Below are 16,840 nucleotides of genomic sequence, written 5' to 3'. Positions count from 1 at the left end.
GTATGGAAATCTATCTTATCACATACGGAAGCAAGGAATAGAAAGGAATGAGAAAGGTGGGGATGATAAAAGGGAGGGTGGTCAGTGGTGAGAAGCAAAGCAGACTTTAGAGGAGGGATAAGATAGAGAGAGAAGGATAAACAGAAAATAGGATGGCAGGAAAAGCAAAGTTAATAATCATAACTGTGAATGTGAATGGGATGAACTCACCCATACAATAAAAACAGATAGCAGAATGGATTAGGAGCCAGAATCCAACAATATGTTGGAACCTAGGATCCATGTAAGTGTAGACACTTGTATAGGCTCACAGAGTTAGAGTTAAGGATAGAGTTGGACTTAGAATCCTGATCTTCTGAATCCAATCCAGTGTTCTTTCCCCTTTAACCACTAGATGTATTGTATTTTGATTTTTTGTTTGATTGTTTTTAAGAATGACTTCAGTAATGGAGATAAAAATGATGGGTTACATAGCTAACTGGAACTGGAAAGGCATAGAAGTTCTGAAGAACGTTTTTAATTTGTGGTGTGAGAAAATGTTAGCAATGCTAGGCTTGTCATGTCAGTTACTTAATTTTTAAAAAATTTTAAGCAACCAGGAATGCATCAAATTTATGTAAACTCTGTTGCTTATCTAGATGGTAGTAGTGATAGTCATATTTGCATTTCTGGGAGTGAAAATCAGTGGATTTCCTGCTACCGTGTTTCCCTGATAATAAGACACTGTCTTATTATTTTTTTGGACAGAAAAACACCAGAGGGCTTATTTTCAGGGGAGGGCTTATTTTAATGAACATTGACAGCAATTTTAATAAACAGGTAAATGTGAACAAAAAAATGTACCTTTATTCAATAATGAATTCAACAAAGAACAGGATGACGTGCTCACTGCTGCAGCTCTGATTGGATGCAGCTCGGAGCGCGGTGTGTGTTTCACGGGGGTGGGGGGGACGGTACATACAGAGGGTACCGTAATGTAGCGTGTAGCACAGGGGATCACCTTCACTACAGTAGCAATCTCAGTAGGGCTTATTTTCAGGGGAGGTCTTATTTTAGAGGAATCTTACACAGTAAGGGGAGGGCTTATTTTCGGGATAGGTCTTATTATCGGGGAAACACGGTACTTATTGAAGCAGTGGACTGGAAGTAATCTTGAATGGAGTGTGCTTAAATAAAAATAATTATAGAACACCATAATCATCTCAACAAAGTAAGTTTTCTTGTATTATTAATTAATGGAGTTGAATTAATAATGTTTGTTTTTGATAGGCAGGTACCAAGTCTTTCTACAATATTGTTTTCTTTCACCTCTTCCAACATAGTCTATTGTTTTATCTCTTGTCTTGACTACTTTTTACTTCTTTTAGTAGACCTCTCAGTCTGTCTAGCTTCTCACATTTTTGATTCAGTGTATTATTACTAAACGATATAGTTGAAGCAGCTATTGTTATACCTTTTTGAAGACCCTTTATTGTGTTTTAGGTTAAACATGTATATACGAACATATACACACATATGTGTGTGTATATTCACTACTTAAATGCTGATTTCATTGTTCTGCTGGTTCTGTTAACTGATTCTACTTCATCACTTCTCTTGCTCTCTATGAATTAGGTTGTTTTTTAAAAAATCCCTTGCTGTACAGGGTGTTCTGTTTCTTGCTTCTGGGCTGCTCCTTCTGCCCATGTATTGGAACAGTTTCCCCCTTCCCATCTGTCAAGGCATATCCCCATCTACCTTTTAAATTGTAGCCCAAGTCTCATATTTTCTCAAAAGCTTTTCTTCTCTTTTTAAAATAAAATGTTGATACTTTCTGTTTTTCACAAAAATCACTTCCTTGTAATCAATCCCCTTTGTGTCTCCCAACACTATCTCTTATAGGAAAAAGCAGAAACAACAGGAGTCCAGGCTAGAATATCCTCTCCTAGGTTAGTGATGGCGATGCACAGTTTGTGGAAGATCCTGTACTTATCTGCTTCCATTTCTTAAGGAGATGACTTGTTATTATTTTATTGATTGTTGGCTCCTGGCAATATTTTGACTCCACTTTTGTGTTCCTCAAGTATTTTCCTCTGGTAGTAGTCACCTTTCTGTGTTTTCCATTCTGTTCTTTTTGAGTCTGGGACGGTATTGCCCTTTCTTGGCTTTCCAAGAAATCTATGTATCATGCCACCTGTATCATCTATATATCATGCCATCTCTTCCCAGCTGTGGGTGACCCGCAAGGTTCTACTGTGGGCTTTCTTTTTTTTCTTTCTCTGTTGTAACACTCAATAATCTAATCAGCCCTTCTGGGTATAACTATCATATCTACGTAGATGAATCCCCGATCTATATATTCAGCACTAGTATCTCTCTTGAGTTCCAGTCTGTCATCATAAACTATTGAACATTTAAGTCTCATAGTTGTCTCACACTCAATATGTTTAAGATGGAACTTATTTTATTTTTTCCAAAATCCATCTATCCCCCTTCTGAATTCCCCCAAATATCTAGAAGGGACTATCATCCATGTAGTCACCAAAATTCAGTATTATCCTCAACTCCTCACTCACCTTCTTTTACATTTTTAGTCAGTTGACAAATCTTTTTATTTCCAACTCCAAAACATTTCTCACATGCATTCTCATCTCTACTTGCATGGCTACAGCCCTAGTTCAAGAACTCATCACCTTTCACCTAGATTATTATAATAACTTTCCAGTTTATCTTCTAGCTTCAAGCTTCTCCTACTCCAGTTTACCTTCCTCACATGTTGCTGCTAATATAATTTTCCTAAAGCATGGGTCATTTTACTCCTTTACTCAACAAACTACAGTAACTCCTGATTGCCTTATTTAAGATCACATTATAAACTCCTCTGACTTTTAAAACCCTTCACAATCTAGCCCTAACCCCACCTTTTTGCCTTGTTATGTATTACCCTCCTTCCTTCACACACTGATCCAACCAGACTTAACTGTACCTCACATGCAATCCTGGCCCTCCAATTTCTAAACCTCATGACTGTCTTCCATATTTAGAATGCACTTCTTGTCCCCTCTGACTCTTAGAATCCGTTGTTTCTTTCAGAACTTAACTCAGGTACAACCCTGTTAATGAAACTTTTCCTGATACATTGCAGTTGTTAGTGTTTCATTTTTGTCTTTGTATCTTAAAAAAATTGCAATATAGTATCTAGTACTAGTCAATCAGCGAGAATTTATTTACTAAGTGTGTATGTACCATGGGCACTGTGCTCAGTTTTGTGGATATAAATACAAATAATTTAAACAATATGTTTTTGTAGTAAAGTTACTTTGTAATAAATGCTTGTTGATTTATTACAATCAGTTTTTAGCTTTTTCCCCAAAGACAGTTAGCAGTGTAAACCACCCCCATCTTTCCTTAGTATTTGTAGATAACACATTATTACAAATATTTAGGCCATCATTTTTACCTTAACTTTCCTTTATTTGTATAGAAGACTTATTTTAAAGCCCATGTATTATAAAATCTCATTTGAGAGAAATTTGCCCTTTTTTTTTAAAAAAAATTAAGTCATAGTATAGATCACTTTCATGTGACATTTTGGATGACAGTGAATATGGATATATTTACATATAATAATGTGAATTAAGTGTGTATGTGTATATGTATGTATACATCTACACCATCAGTAAATATCCAACATCAGGAACTTCTTAAAAGTTCCCCATTGGTTATATGTACACCTATTTCTGAGTGATACTCATTTTTAATTATTCAGAGCCATAAAGCAACATCATTAGAATTCTGGTCTTAAAAATGGACCTTTGTTACCAGAAGAAGCATAGGGTCATTTAAATAGCTCTGCAATTTCCTGAAGGCAATCCAACCCACTTTTTTCTTCATTTTTAATTCTGTGCTTAACTTGTTCTCCATTTGTACTGTGTATTCTAAATGGATATACTGATGGGAAAGTGCTGTAGAGGACCTCCAAGTTCCCTTCTCACTCTAGAATTATGATTCCATGAAAGTCCTTTGAAAGGGATATGAAAGAATTGCATATGGACTACAAAATAAATAGGAAATTTTGCTTGCCACTAAGCAAGCATTTTAATTTGCATGTAAAAGGAAAACAATATAAAGAAGAAATAGAAATAATTGGTTGTTGAATGATTGTGGATATTGTCTTGACTTAATACTATAACCAGTAATAAAGACTTCTGGAAAATAATTTCTGAGATCTGAATATACTGAATTCTTGGGAATTTCTTTGATGTACACTACAGTTTTTATTATGTTCTATAGGACAGTTTGTTTTTCAGATAGTACTGATGTGGAGTTTTACATTTTTGTTTCCATTTTTGGCATTGTTTCTAAGTATGACCCACATTTTCTCAAGGCCATCCTAAAAATATAGCAAGTTTCAAACAGTAATATAAAATATATCACAGGCACTCATAGCAACACAATATGAAAACCTTTTTAATAATGTAATTCACTTTCTTGATAAGCCATATATAGTTGTGCCTTGCTTTAAGGGAACCTTTTATATATAACAACCCAAACTTTCAAAACAGATGAAATAGACACTGATGTTTTGGGTGGAGCATGTCATGAACATGGTTTTTTAACTTCAGAGATCTGTCTGCCACCCCCATCTTTCCTTAGTATTTGTATATAACACATTATCTGCATACTTACCTAGGATATTCTTAATGAAAAATATGATCAGGGCAAAGGTAACTTTTTGTAAACTACAGATTTGGATATAGAGTGCAAGACTTAGAGTTAGAAAATTTGTGAGCAAATCCTGCTTCTATTACTTACTAATTTGTGAACATAGGTAAGTCATCTAACCACTCTGGGCTACAAGTCATCTGTAAAATGGGGATAATAATGCCTAATGTATCTACCTCAGGGAATTGGTTAAAGGTATATGTATAAAGTATATGAAGTAATGTATAAAATGCTTTGCAAATGTTAAAGCCCTATACAAATGTCAGTTATTATCATTATTATTTTCTAGAAAAATCTGTCTTTATAATCACAAAATCTGCTGAAAGGTGGAGCAAATATAATATACTACTGTTCATTTTTTGTTAATTACAGGAAAAAGTCTTTGTAGAATCAGATACTGCATTTATATTCTGCTATTAATACAAAATTTCTCATGCATATGTTGAGATAATATATAGTTCTTTGACAAATATGATATAACTCTTCAGAATGCCCTTGATTATCAACATTGAACTGGCATAAAATAACTAGATACATGGTAATGAGATGTATTTACCCTTGTCATGGAGGATATCCTTCTCAGGGTCCAAGTGGAAAAAAGATTTTCTGTAGATCAAGTTTTCTTTTTTTTTTCCATTTAGATACTACTTTATTTTTTCCAATTTCACGTGAAGACAATTTTTAACATTCATTTTTTAAATAAAATTTTGAGTTCCAAATTTCCTTCCTCCCTCCCCTTCCTTTTACATATGATAGTATACAGTTTTATATAGGTTATATATGTGCAACCATGCAAACCATATTTCCATATTAATCATGATGTGAAAGAAGAAACAGAACAAAAGGAAAAAACCATGAAAAAAACAAAGTGAAAAAAGTACACTTTGTTATGCATTTAGATGCCATCAGTTCTTTCCCTGGATATGCATAGCATTTCCCATCATGAGTCTTTTGGAATTGTCTTGAATCATTGTATTGCTGAGAAGAGCTAAGTCAGTCATACTTGATCATCACACAGTGTTGCTACTATTGTGTACAATGTTCTCCTGGTTCTGTTCACTTCACTTTGTTTCAGTTTATGTAAGGTTTTTTTTTTTTTCTGAAATCAGCCTGTTCATCATTTCTTATAGTACAAAATGGTATTCTATTTTTTTTGATGGATTTTTTTTTTTAAAGCAATCAGGGTTAATTAAGTAACTTGCTCAAGGTTACACGGCCAGTTATTTCTGGGTGTGGTGCTGAGTGTCTGAGCCCAGGATTCGATCTCCAGGTCGTCCCAACACTGGAGCCGGTGCTCTTACTCGCTGAGCCACCTGGCCGCCCCTAAGCAATTGGGGTTAAGTAACTTGCTCAAGGTTACACGGCCAGGTGTTTCTGGGTGGGTGCTAAGTGTCTGAGCCCGGGATTCGATCTCCAGGTCTTCTCAACACTGGAGCCGGTGCTCTTACTCGCTGTGCTACCTGGCCGCCCCAAAATGGTATTCTATTACATTTATATACCATAACTTGTTCAGCCTTTCCTGAGTGTATGGGCATCCCTTCAATTTCCAATTCTTTGCCACCACAAAAAGTACTGCTATAAATATTTTGCACAAATGTGTCCTTTCTCCTCTTTTTCTTTTAAAATCTCTTTGGGATACAGACATAGTAGTGGTATTGCTGAATTAAAAGGTATACATAATTTTATAGCCCTTTGGATTTAGTTCCAAATTGCTCTCCAGAGTGACTGGTTGGATCAGTTCACAACTCTACCAACAGTGCATTAGTGTCCCAGTTTTCCCTCATTCCTTCCAACACAGCCAATCTGATAGGTGCGAGGTGGTACCTCTGAGTTATTTTAATATGCATTTCTCTAATCAATGTGAGTTAGAGCATTTCTTCATATGAATATAGATAGCTTTGATTTCTTCTTTTGAAAACTTCCTGTTCATGTCCTTTGACCATTTATCAATTGTGGAATGACTTGTATTCTTATAAATTTGACTCAGTTCTCTATATATTTGAGAAATAGAACCTTTATGAAAGACACTTGCTATAAAACTTGTTTCCCAGTTTTCTGCTTTCCTTCTAATCTTGGCTGTATTGGTTTTGTTTGTGCAAAACCTATTTAATATATAAAAATTATCCTTTTTATACGTTTTAGTGTGCTCTCTCTGTCTCTCTCTCTCTCTCTCTCTGTCTCTGTCTCTGTCTCTCTCTCTCTCTCTCTCTCTCTCATTTGGTCATAAATTCTTCCCTTCTCCATAGATTTCACAGATAAATCATTCCTTGCTCTTTTAATTTGCTCATGGTATCATGCTTTACATCTAAATCATAATACCTATTTCGACCTTATCTTGGCATACAGTGTAAGACTCTGGGCTATACCTAGCTTCTGCTGTACTCTTTTCCAGTTTTCTCAGCAGTTTTTGTCTGAGAGTGAGTTCTTATTCCAGAAGCTGGGATATTTGGGTATATCAAACAGCTGATTACTATGGTCATTCTTTCTTGTGTCCTTAACATATTCCCGGGATCTACCACTCTTGTTTCTTAATCAATACCAGATAGTTTTGATGATTACTGCTTTATAATGTAGTTTTAGATCTGGTGTGGCTAGGCCACGTTCCTTCACTTTTTTTTCCCATTAATCCCTTTGGTTCTTCCAGATGAATTTTATTATTTTTTTTCTAGCTCTATAAAATAATTTTTGGCAGTTTAATTAGTATGGCACTGAATAAGTAAATTAATTTAGGTAGAATTGTTACTTTTATTATACTGATTCAGCCTACCTATGAGCAATTGATATTTTTTCAGTTGTTTAGATCTGACTTTATTTGTGTGAAAATTATTTTGTAATTTTATTCACATGATTCCTGGGCTTGTCTTGGCAGATAGACTCCTAAGTATTTTATATTGTATAATTTTAAATGAAGTTTCTTTTTCTGTATCTTGCTGCTGGGGTTGGTAATATATAGAAATGCTGATGATTTATGTGGGTTTATATTATATCCTGCAATTTTGCTAGAGTTGTTAATTATTTCAGTTATTTTTTTAGTTGATTCCCTAGGATTCTCTTAAGTATACCATCCTATCATCTGCAAAGAATGATAGTTTTGTTTCCTTATTGCCTATTCTAATTCCTTCAATTTCTTTTTCTTCTCTTAAGATCAAGTATTCTAAACTTTTTTGAGTCATTAACTATTTTGGTAGTTTGCTGAATACTCTGAAATGCATAAAATAAAATACATAAGATTTTGAAGGAAAGTAATTATATTGAAATACAGTTATCAAAATAATAATAAAAAATAAAAAAAACCTAAGTTCATGGACTTGAGTCAGTAAATAAACATTTTAAAGCATCTGCTATGTACCAGTCACTGTGCTAAATTAGGGACACAAGAAAAGAGGTAAAAGACAGTTCCTACCCTCATGGAGCTCACAATTTAATGGAGACAGAAAAAAGCAAACAAATATGTACAAAAAGCTTATATAAAGGAAAAATAGAAAATAATTACAAATGAAAAACCCTTGAATTAAGAGGGGTTGGGAAAGACTGCCAATAAAAGATGGGATTTTAGTTAGTGACATAAAAGAAACCACTCAAGCCAGTAGGTGGAGCAGAGGAGGGAAAGAATTCCAGGTATTAGTGACACCTGAGAAAATGCTCAAAGCCAAGAGATGGAATGTATCTTGTTTGGAACAGCCAGGATACCAGTGTCACTGGATCTAAGAGTGTATTTTGGGGAATGAGGTATAAGAAGACTGGAAAGGAAGGAGGAGTGCAGCCTTGAGGTCACAGGTTCACTACCTGTGAGCTAGGATATCAAAGGCTTTGAATGCCAGAGCATTTTGTATTTGAACCTGGAGGCGATAGGAGACCACTGGAGTTTATTGAGTTAGAGAAGGGGAGGAGATTGATATGATTGAACTTATACTTTTGGAAAGTCACTTTAGTGGCTGAATGGAGGGTGGATGGTTATGGGGAGAGACTTGAGGTAGGCAGACTCATCAACAGACTTGACATGATGAGGGATTGTACCAGCATGGCAGCAGTATGAGAGGAGAGAAGGGGGCATATCTGAGAGATGTTGCAAAGGTAAAATCAACATACCTTGGCAGCAGATTGGATATGGGATGGGGTGAGACAGTGAGGAGTTAAGGATGATACCTAGGTTGTAAGCCTAGCGGACTGGGAGGATGCCCTCAACAATCATTGGGACGTTTGGAGTGGTGAGGGTTTATGGGGAAAGATAATTAGTTTAGTTTTGAACTTTCTTAACACTCAGTTTAATAATCCCTGCTGTATATGATGAGATCTTCCAGACAGTGAGTGCCTCAAGTCCTAGAATATTATTGGGCTTCCTTAATGAGATACATGATTACTCAAAAGAGATTGACCTAACAATTCATACTAGAAAAGCTGCATGGGTACGCTATGCCTTTTTCTCAGACTTCAACATGTAGTTCTAACTCCGGTGAACTGAATTAGCAAGCATATCATTCCATATTTCTGGAACTGACTTTGCAAGTAGACACTTGAAACTGAAATTGAATATGAGGAAGAGAGCTGGCTGAATTATATTTGGGAAATTGTGTTGTGCTTTTAAGCATCCCAAGTTTTTCCTTGGCATAAAAATCCTGTTGCTTAACACAAATGTTCTGATAACGTACATTTACAAATCTTGAAATGTCATAATCTCTGAAAGATAAAATTTGAGCATGACCCGGAGGGCAGTGGGAAGGTGGGCTAGGTTAGCACACATTTACAACTCCAAACAATAAGCAAGCATTGGAGTAGCAGGTATTGGTGAGGAAATGCATGTGCAGAAATAGAGGTGGGCCAGTGAGATCTAAGAATAACAGATGGACAGCCATAGTTCTTCACTGATATCCATCATATGTAATACTGATTTGAAGAAAGGACTCCCCTTTGTAGGGTTGTCCCTCTATTGAGAATCTATGTGAGAACATGCACAGGAGTCTGACAGGATAAGAAGCCATGGATGGGTAGGTATAGCACACACTGTTCGCAGAAGCCACAAAGATCTTGCTAGAAGGGACGTCAAGACCATCTGGTCTAAGGCTCTCATTGTACAGAAAAGGGAATTGAGGCCTAAGTAGATTAAATGACTTTTCCAAGGTTATCCAAAAATCAGAGGTGCTTTTCCTCTGCACCTGCACCAGTGAGATCACAGATATGTTGAAGTATATATTCTTTCTATTAGCTTACTTCACATATGATTGGAAGTACTCGTAATAAGCACACAGGGAAAGGTATTTTAATACTTGTATCAGTGACAGACCGTATTACCATGCCTTCTTAAATAGAGCAAACAGGATGACCCATAGCCTATATCTGTGAAAACGGAGTTCTAGAAAAGCAATTTACCTGCTAATTGTTTTTAAAACTTATTATCTCAGTGGAGGCTAGTTACTCCTGTGTGCGGTTCCTTGGGGAGTGCTGAATAGTAAAGGGAAAATGAAGGACCATTAAGGTTAATTTAATATTCCCTTAGCCATGGAGGATTATCCACTGGGGAACCTGCTGAGGTGAGTGTTAGAGAGGTTATGGGTAGCACAAAATGACAAGATAAATTCTAGGGCAAGCCATCAAAGAAATCAGGAAGCAAGGACCTTTTTGATGTCACTCTTTTCCTAAGTTAATTTTCTTCTTGTCTTAGGGAAAGGCTTTTAGACCTCTACTAATCCTCTGAGGATCAAACAATTTAGAAAATGATTAATTTAAATTTTTTTTAGCAAAGGCAAAGAAATAAGGGTTAATTAACCTAAAAATGAGACTGAAGTGTGACTTATCAGCAGCTTTGAAAGGGATATTTTTTGAAGGAGACATAAACCCCATGTATAGAAAACCTTCTAATCTTGTGAGAATCTTTATCCCGTTAACCAACTAAAGTGATAGAATGTTTTTCTCTCGAGATTTTTTTAAACCTGAGGTAGACTGGGGGATGGCTTAAATATGTTCCGTGAAATGGAGCATGTGAAAAATGGATGGATGCCCTGTTGAGAGGTGTTTACAAAGTAATGAGACTATTTTTACAAACCAGACAAAAGTCAACTAATCATTTAGTCATCATATTCTCATAGAAGAGCTTTCAAATTTCCTTTGATTCCTTTGAGTCTGATTAATCCACCTTTCATTGTATCAGAAGTTTAACAGTTTAATCTTGCACCAGCATTGGTTTCAGTGAAATTTAACTGTGTACCAAAATTTAAAGACCTATCAGGAATATGTGCTCTCTTGAAACTAATTCATAAGTTTGAGTTTTGTGTTGTAACTAGTTGGAAGTCTAATTTTGAAATTTTTTTTCTTCTCAACAGTTTCAGACTCATTGGCACAAACTGTAGTTCAGCATCTAAGATGGATAATGCAGAAGGATCTTTTGGGGCAAGATGTTTTTCTGATCGGCCCTCCTGGACCTCTTCGACGTTCTATTGCTATGCAGTACCTGGTGAGCTCTTTAGTTCTGTGAATTCATGAAGATATTTAGAGTATTAATAGCATTTAAAAATGAAATAACTTTATGTGATTAAGAATACATAAAAATAGCAGGGTTAGTTCATTGCTTAAAAGATTTCTTTTTTAAAAAGTCACTAGATGAATTGTTGTTAAAGGTTTTGAAATAAGTCCAAAGGTGTGTGTTTACTTCCCCTTGAAGCAAACATATCTTTCAGTACTTTGCCAATTTTACCATAACTAGACAACAATAATCAATAATTTAGAAATAGAGTCATAGGACACAAGTTAAGAGACAGAATCTGCAAATTTCATATTTTTAGAATACCTTAGGGACATTCTCTTATTCCATTTTAAATGACCAATCCTATTGACTGTTCTAGGTGTTATAGAAATACTTATTTAACTGTTCTCTATTTTCTGGAAACTATAGTACAGTCAATTGAAATTTTCAGATTGCAAAGTTTATAAGCTGTTTCTACTTCATTGCCAACAGGGATAGATATTGTTCTGATATTATGATGAAGACTTGATCAGCTAAAACAACCTTGTGCCAATAGTAGTTTTAATAGTCAAACAAAAACCCTTCTCAGAAGTAGTTGTCATCTTTGTAATCTCTTTTCTTTAGTATTTGTGATTCTGGCACACTACTGCATATACTTTGCCTGATAGTTTCTTATGAACGAATCATGGTTATCACTAAGATCTTATAGAACAATAGTTAAAGATACGTGCAAAAAATAAAAATGAAAACTAGATTTTTACTGTAATACAGTTCTTACCAGTTCAGAGCATTTTGTTCATTGCCAAATGTAATGGGAATGCAAATGTGGAAGATCTTCCCTGCCCCTAGGCTAAAGTGCACCTAAAGCCTGGGGTGGGAGGCTTGTTTTTCAGTAGATACTTTTTGATTGGCCAGTGAGTCAATAAGGTTGTTACATTCTCTGAGCCAGGAGAAGGCTATATAAGCCCTGATGTGTAGCTTTGTTTTGGGACTCACTTTGAGAAGTGTTTTGTGATTTGATCTGAATTTTGGGAAGCCGTTGTTGAGAGTCCCCCGGCTTTGAAAAACCCAGATGTGGAAACCCAGATGTTGACTGGGTATGGATGTAATGGTTGGACAGTTTGGAAATCTGTCTACTTGATCTGTTTCTGTCTTGATAATTCTGCCTGTATGCTTTGAAGTTTGGGGTGCTGACCTTTTTCCCCTGAACAAGGTAAACGATATATGTCTGACTGATTAAAGTAAGCTTGTTAACCCGTTTTGAGTTGCTTTCCTTTAACAAAGCAGATCTAAGAACCTGTATGGGCGGCCACCCTGAGGACGCTTGGGGTGCTTGCCGCTACACCAATACATTTCTTTTTTTTTTTTTTGCCTTTTTTTTTGGAGGGGGGAAGGAAGGGCAGTTGGGGTTCAGTGACTTGCCCAAGGTCACATGGCTAGTAAGTGTTAAGTGTCTGAGACTGGATTTGAGCTCAGGTCCTCCTGTCTCCATGACCAGTGCTATTCACTGTGCCACCTAGCCGCCCCCAAGACATTTTTGTGAAATAGAAGGTGACAGCTTATTTTCTTCATTTTGTAGACAGATTGAAGAAAAAGCAATTTGCTCATGGTCATGCAGCCAACTGGTGGAAAATCCAGGTTTAAAATTAATTGATTTCTAAGATAGTGTTACAGATCATATGCCTGTGTTCTCCCTCTTGTCCACTCACACATCCATATCTTTTTATTTCTTTTTCTATAAAATCTTCTATACATCCCCCTTCTTTTTACTTACTTAGTTCAGACCCTCATCACCTTTTAACTGGACTATTGCAATAAGTTTTCTAGTTGGACTCCCAGTCTCCAATCTCTTCCCACTCAGACCTACCCTTCACAGAGCTGCCCGAGTGATATTCCCATTAGTATAGGTCTGACCATATCATTGCTCTCTTTAATAAACTGTTTGTTGTTACCCCCAGGATCAAATATAAACTCCACACCTGGAGTTTATTTTACTTAAACTTAAATTTAAAACTCCTTGCAATCTCACCCCTTCCTTCCTACCTTTCTGTTTTTTTTACACATTACTCTCCCTTTAGAGTGTGTAGATTAGCCTTATTGGTGTACTTGATGTTACTCACACATGACACTCCATCTCCTATCTCCATTTCTTTGTAGTGGCTGTCCCTCTTCCCCTGTAGAATTCAGCTCAACTCTGTCTTCTCAAGGAGGCCATTCTTGATGCCTCCTTCCTTCCCCCTCTGCTAGAAGTAACTTCCCTCTCTTAGGTTAGCTTCCATCCACTATGTGCTGACTGCTAATCATATATACATAAGTATATGTTGTCTCTTCATTAGAATATAAACTTTTTGAGAAAAGGGACTGGTTTTGTTTGGCACACAATAAATGCTTGTTGATTTACAGATCTCAAATGCCACAAAAATCCTATTGAGAATATATTTGTAGGCAAGACCCTGGGTGGAGAGATGGTCTGATCATTGGAGGCTGTGCCAGTGCTACAATAGAACTGGACACTTACTGAGACTTGAACTCTGAGCCCTGGGATATATATTTATATCTTGTGAGAGCTAGGTAAGATGAAGCTATCAGTTGCCTCTTGGAATAAATTTTTGTGCTCATGTTTGACTTTAAAAACATAGATTTTGAAGTGTACCTGCAGAGAAGAGAGCAAACTAAATACAAGTTATTAATACCTGTTTTAGATCATAAAAAATTATTTAGTAATTGCTATGGGTAAAATGATTACAGACTTTCAGAGTGGAAGGACCTTAGAGGAAGATACTTAAGTCCAACCTGTGTATAAAATATAGCCCCTCTTAAGTGGTCATCTAGGTTTTACTTAAAGGCAGCAAATGAGGGAGGAAACCTCTAGAGGCAACGTATCTACTTTTCTATCACCATGTTCTCAGAAAGTTCTTACATTAAGCCAAAATTGACCTCTTTTGAACTTTCTGAAGAAAATAACACCTTAAAAAATAGACTAACCCAAATAATAAAAAAGCCGATAGTTTCCTTCATCCCTGTCAACTTTTGTCATTTTTCTTTTCTGTCATATTAGTCAATATGCTAAGTCTGAGATGGTATCGTAGAGTTGTTTTGATTTGCATTTCTCTAACCAATAGTGATTTAGAACATTTTTTCATATGGTTGTAGATAGCTTTGATTACTTTGTCTGAAAACTGCCTGTTCATATCCTTTGACCATTTATCAATTGGGGAATGGCCTGTATTCTTCCTGGCTCTAGTCTGGACACTCTATCCACTGCTCCATTTTGCTATTCCTATTAAAGTTTTGGAAATTCACTAATGATTTTTTTTTTTTTGCCTTTTGGAGGGCAATTGGGGTTAAGTAACTTGCCCAAGGTTACACGGCTAGTATTTTGTGTGGGTGTTAAGTGTCTCAGGCCGGAACCGAACTCGGGTCCTCCCGACTCCAGGGCTGGCACTTTACTCACTGCGCCACCTAGTCGCCCCTCACTGATGAATTTTAATAGAGAATTATTCTTAAATGACTAATTGACTGAATAGGACAGTTGTGCTGTCCAATAACCTGGTCAGGATTTGATGTCAGTATTACAGCTTTGTTTTATAATAATTTCACACTGTTCTCCACAGGAGCTGACCAGGCATGAGGTAGAGTATATTGCACTCTCCAGGGACACCACTGAGACTGATCTGAAACAACGAAGAGAGATACGGGCTGGAACTGCTTTCTACATTGACCAGGCAAGTTCCTATTTCATCCCAGGGCTGTTCATGGTTGCAGCCAGAGTTGTACATTGCAGGGTGTAAATTGAATCTTAGAGACATTGTTGCAAAGTTATTTTTTTTCCCTGCTCCTGAGATCCTAGATAAACATTACTATACTAAAACATATTGGATAAAGACCAGTGTTGTTGACTGTAATTTCCTTTTCCTTCCTCTTCATTGCCCTGTGTTGGATGAAATTTTTTTTTCACAAATGAAGAAAATACAGGAAACAATATATTATCAACTACAAACAAATGTTTTCTAAGTAGAAAAATCATTCAGAAAATTTTGTATTCACAGCTAATATGGAAACATATTTTGCATACTTGATTATACATGTACATCCTATATAAAATTGTTTACTTTCTCAAGGAGGGGGAAGGGAAGAGAGGGAGGGAAAGGATTTGGAACTCAAATTTTTAAGAAGCAGATGTTGAAAATTGTTTTTGCAGTTGGGAAAAATTATATTTTAATAAAAAATTAATGTAACTGGCAAAAAAAATTTTTGTGTTAAACTACAATGTTAGTTTGTCTTTAGTTTTAGGTACAGATTAGTAACTAGCAATTAAGCTTAATCTTATTGAAATTAAGTCACTTTAAATTCTTATTTAAAAGCATTGTTTTAAGTGTTCCAGATGTTCAATATAAGGAATTCCTTTAACAGAGACAATTTGTAATTGATTTTACCCTTCAAGTTGTTGCTAAGGACATTTATGTGGAGATCAGGTACAATTTCCAAATAACATCTGGTCCAGAAAAGAGAAGGGAAAGGCATTTTATTTCTTTATTCAAACTAATATTCATATATATTTGGGCTTCCCATTGAAGTTTAACACAAAATGTTCTAAACAATCTTTTAAATTAGAAAACATTAGTGTATAGCTGATTATATTTATTTCCTGTATTTTCTTCATTTTTGAAAAGAATTTCACTTTCTCATCTGTAGAAAATAGCCACAGGGGCTTTTATGCAATTAGTAGCCTTACATTCATTTGTAGGTATAGAGCTCTCTTCAGTCATGTATGGAGAAGGAAAATAAAAACTTTGAATGTAAGCAGTTGAAAATATAAATTAATGTTTTCTCTCTATGTAGTGGGAATTTTCAAAATGGTTTTGATTGCCTATCACTAAGTTCTGGACACTGGTGTGAACAATCTGGGACAATGCTTGGAAGAGTTGGTTTTTTAAATCATAGCCCAGAATATAGAATGAATTTAAGGCAGATCAATTAAATAGACATTAAGTGCATGCTATGTGTATAGCATTTTTCTAATTGGTGGAGGAGATATAAAATTTGATAAGATTGAAAAACCCTGCCTTCATGAAGTTTAGTTTAGTTTGAGTTATAATGTATTTGAGATACTTACAGGGCATCCATGTTCTCCAGGTGACTGGCAACTGATTTCTTAATTAGAATGATACTTGTTAATGTTAGAAGTATATATATATATATAGCCTATGATCTGGGAGTAGTAGCTTGCATAAAGCAGCCTATTTCTAGGAAGTCGGTTCAGGAAAAAGAATTACAGATTAGGGTGCATATTAAGGTGGGAATAATGGGAAGAGAAAGAGATGCAAAATACATTGTTGAAGACAAATTCGTGTGTGGGATGTGAAGGAGAGGGAAGCGTCTATGGTAATACCCAAGGTGTGAGCATGAGTGACTTTGTGAATAACCGGTTAAAGAATTCAGAAGGAGCTGTAATTTATTTTAGTAAGATATTAAATTCTGTTAGATAACGTGGAATTTGACATGGATCTTAGTGGAATTTGAGGTGGATCTTGATAGGTCTAGGATGGAGTTACAAATCTGTCTAGAACTTGGAAGAGAAAGTATGGCTGGATTATATAAGTTTGAGAGAGAGAGAGAGAGAGAGAGAGAAAGAGAGAGAGAGAGAGAGAGAGAGAGAGAGAGAGAGAGAGAGAGAGA

General features: G+C 35.9%; 1 protein-coding gene across 3 annotated transcripts in view; it reads left to right on the top strand.

Moving 5' to 3' along the window:
• VWA8 (von Willebrand factor A domain containing 8) overlaps window positions 1-16,840 on the top strand; it is a 442,846-nt gene that overhangs the window by 28,171 nt on the left and 397,835 nt on the right. For all 3 annotated transcript variants that reach the window (XM_069068654.1, XM_069068653.1, XM_069068655.1), the window contains exons 3-4: window positions 11,022-11,152; window positions 14,776-14,886. In XM_069068654.1, coding sequence (XP_068924755.1) covers window positions 11,022-11,152; window positions 14,776-14,886 — 242 coding nt within the window. The remainder of the gene's footprint in view (window positions 1-11,021; window positions 11,153-14,775; window positions 14,887-16,840) is intronic.

Source organism: Petaurus breviceps, unplaced genomic scaffold, assembly GCF_028583685.1.
Source record: "Petaurus breviceps papuanus isolate PSGF00001 unplaced genomic scaffold, PetGlider_PUasm1.0 90769, whole genome shotgun sequence".
Lineage (NCBI taxonomy): Eukaryota > Metazoa > Chordata > Mammalia > Diprotodontia > Petauridae > Petaurus > Petaurus breviceps.
The sequence above is the reverse complement of the archived record's forward strand: the minus strand, read 5'-3'. Positions and strand labels throughout refer to the sequence as shown.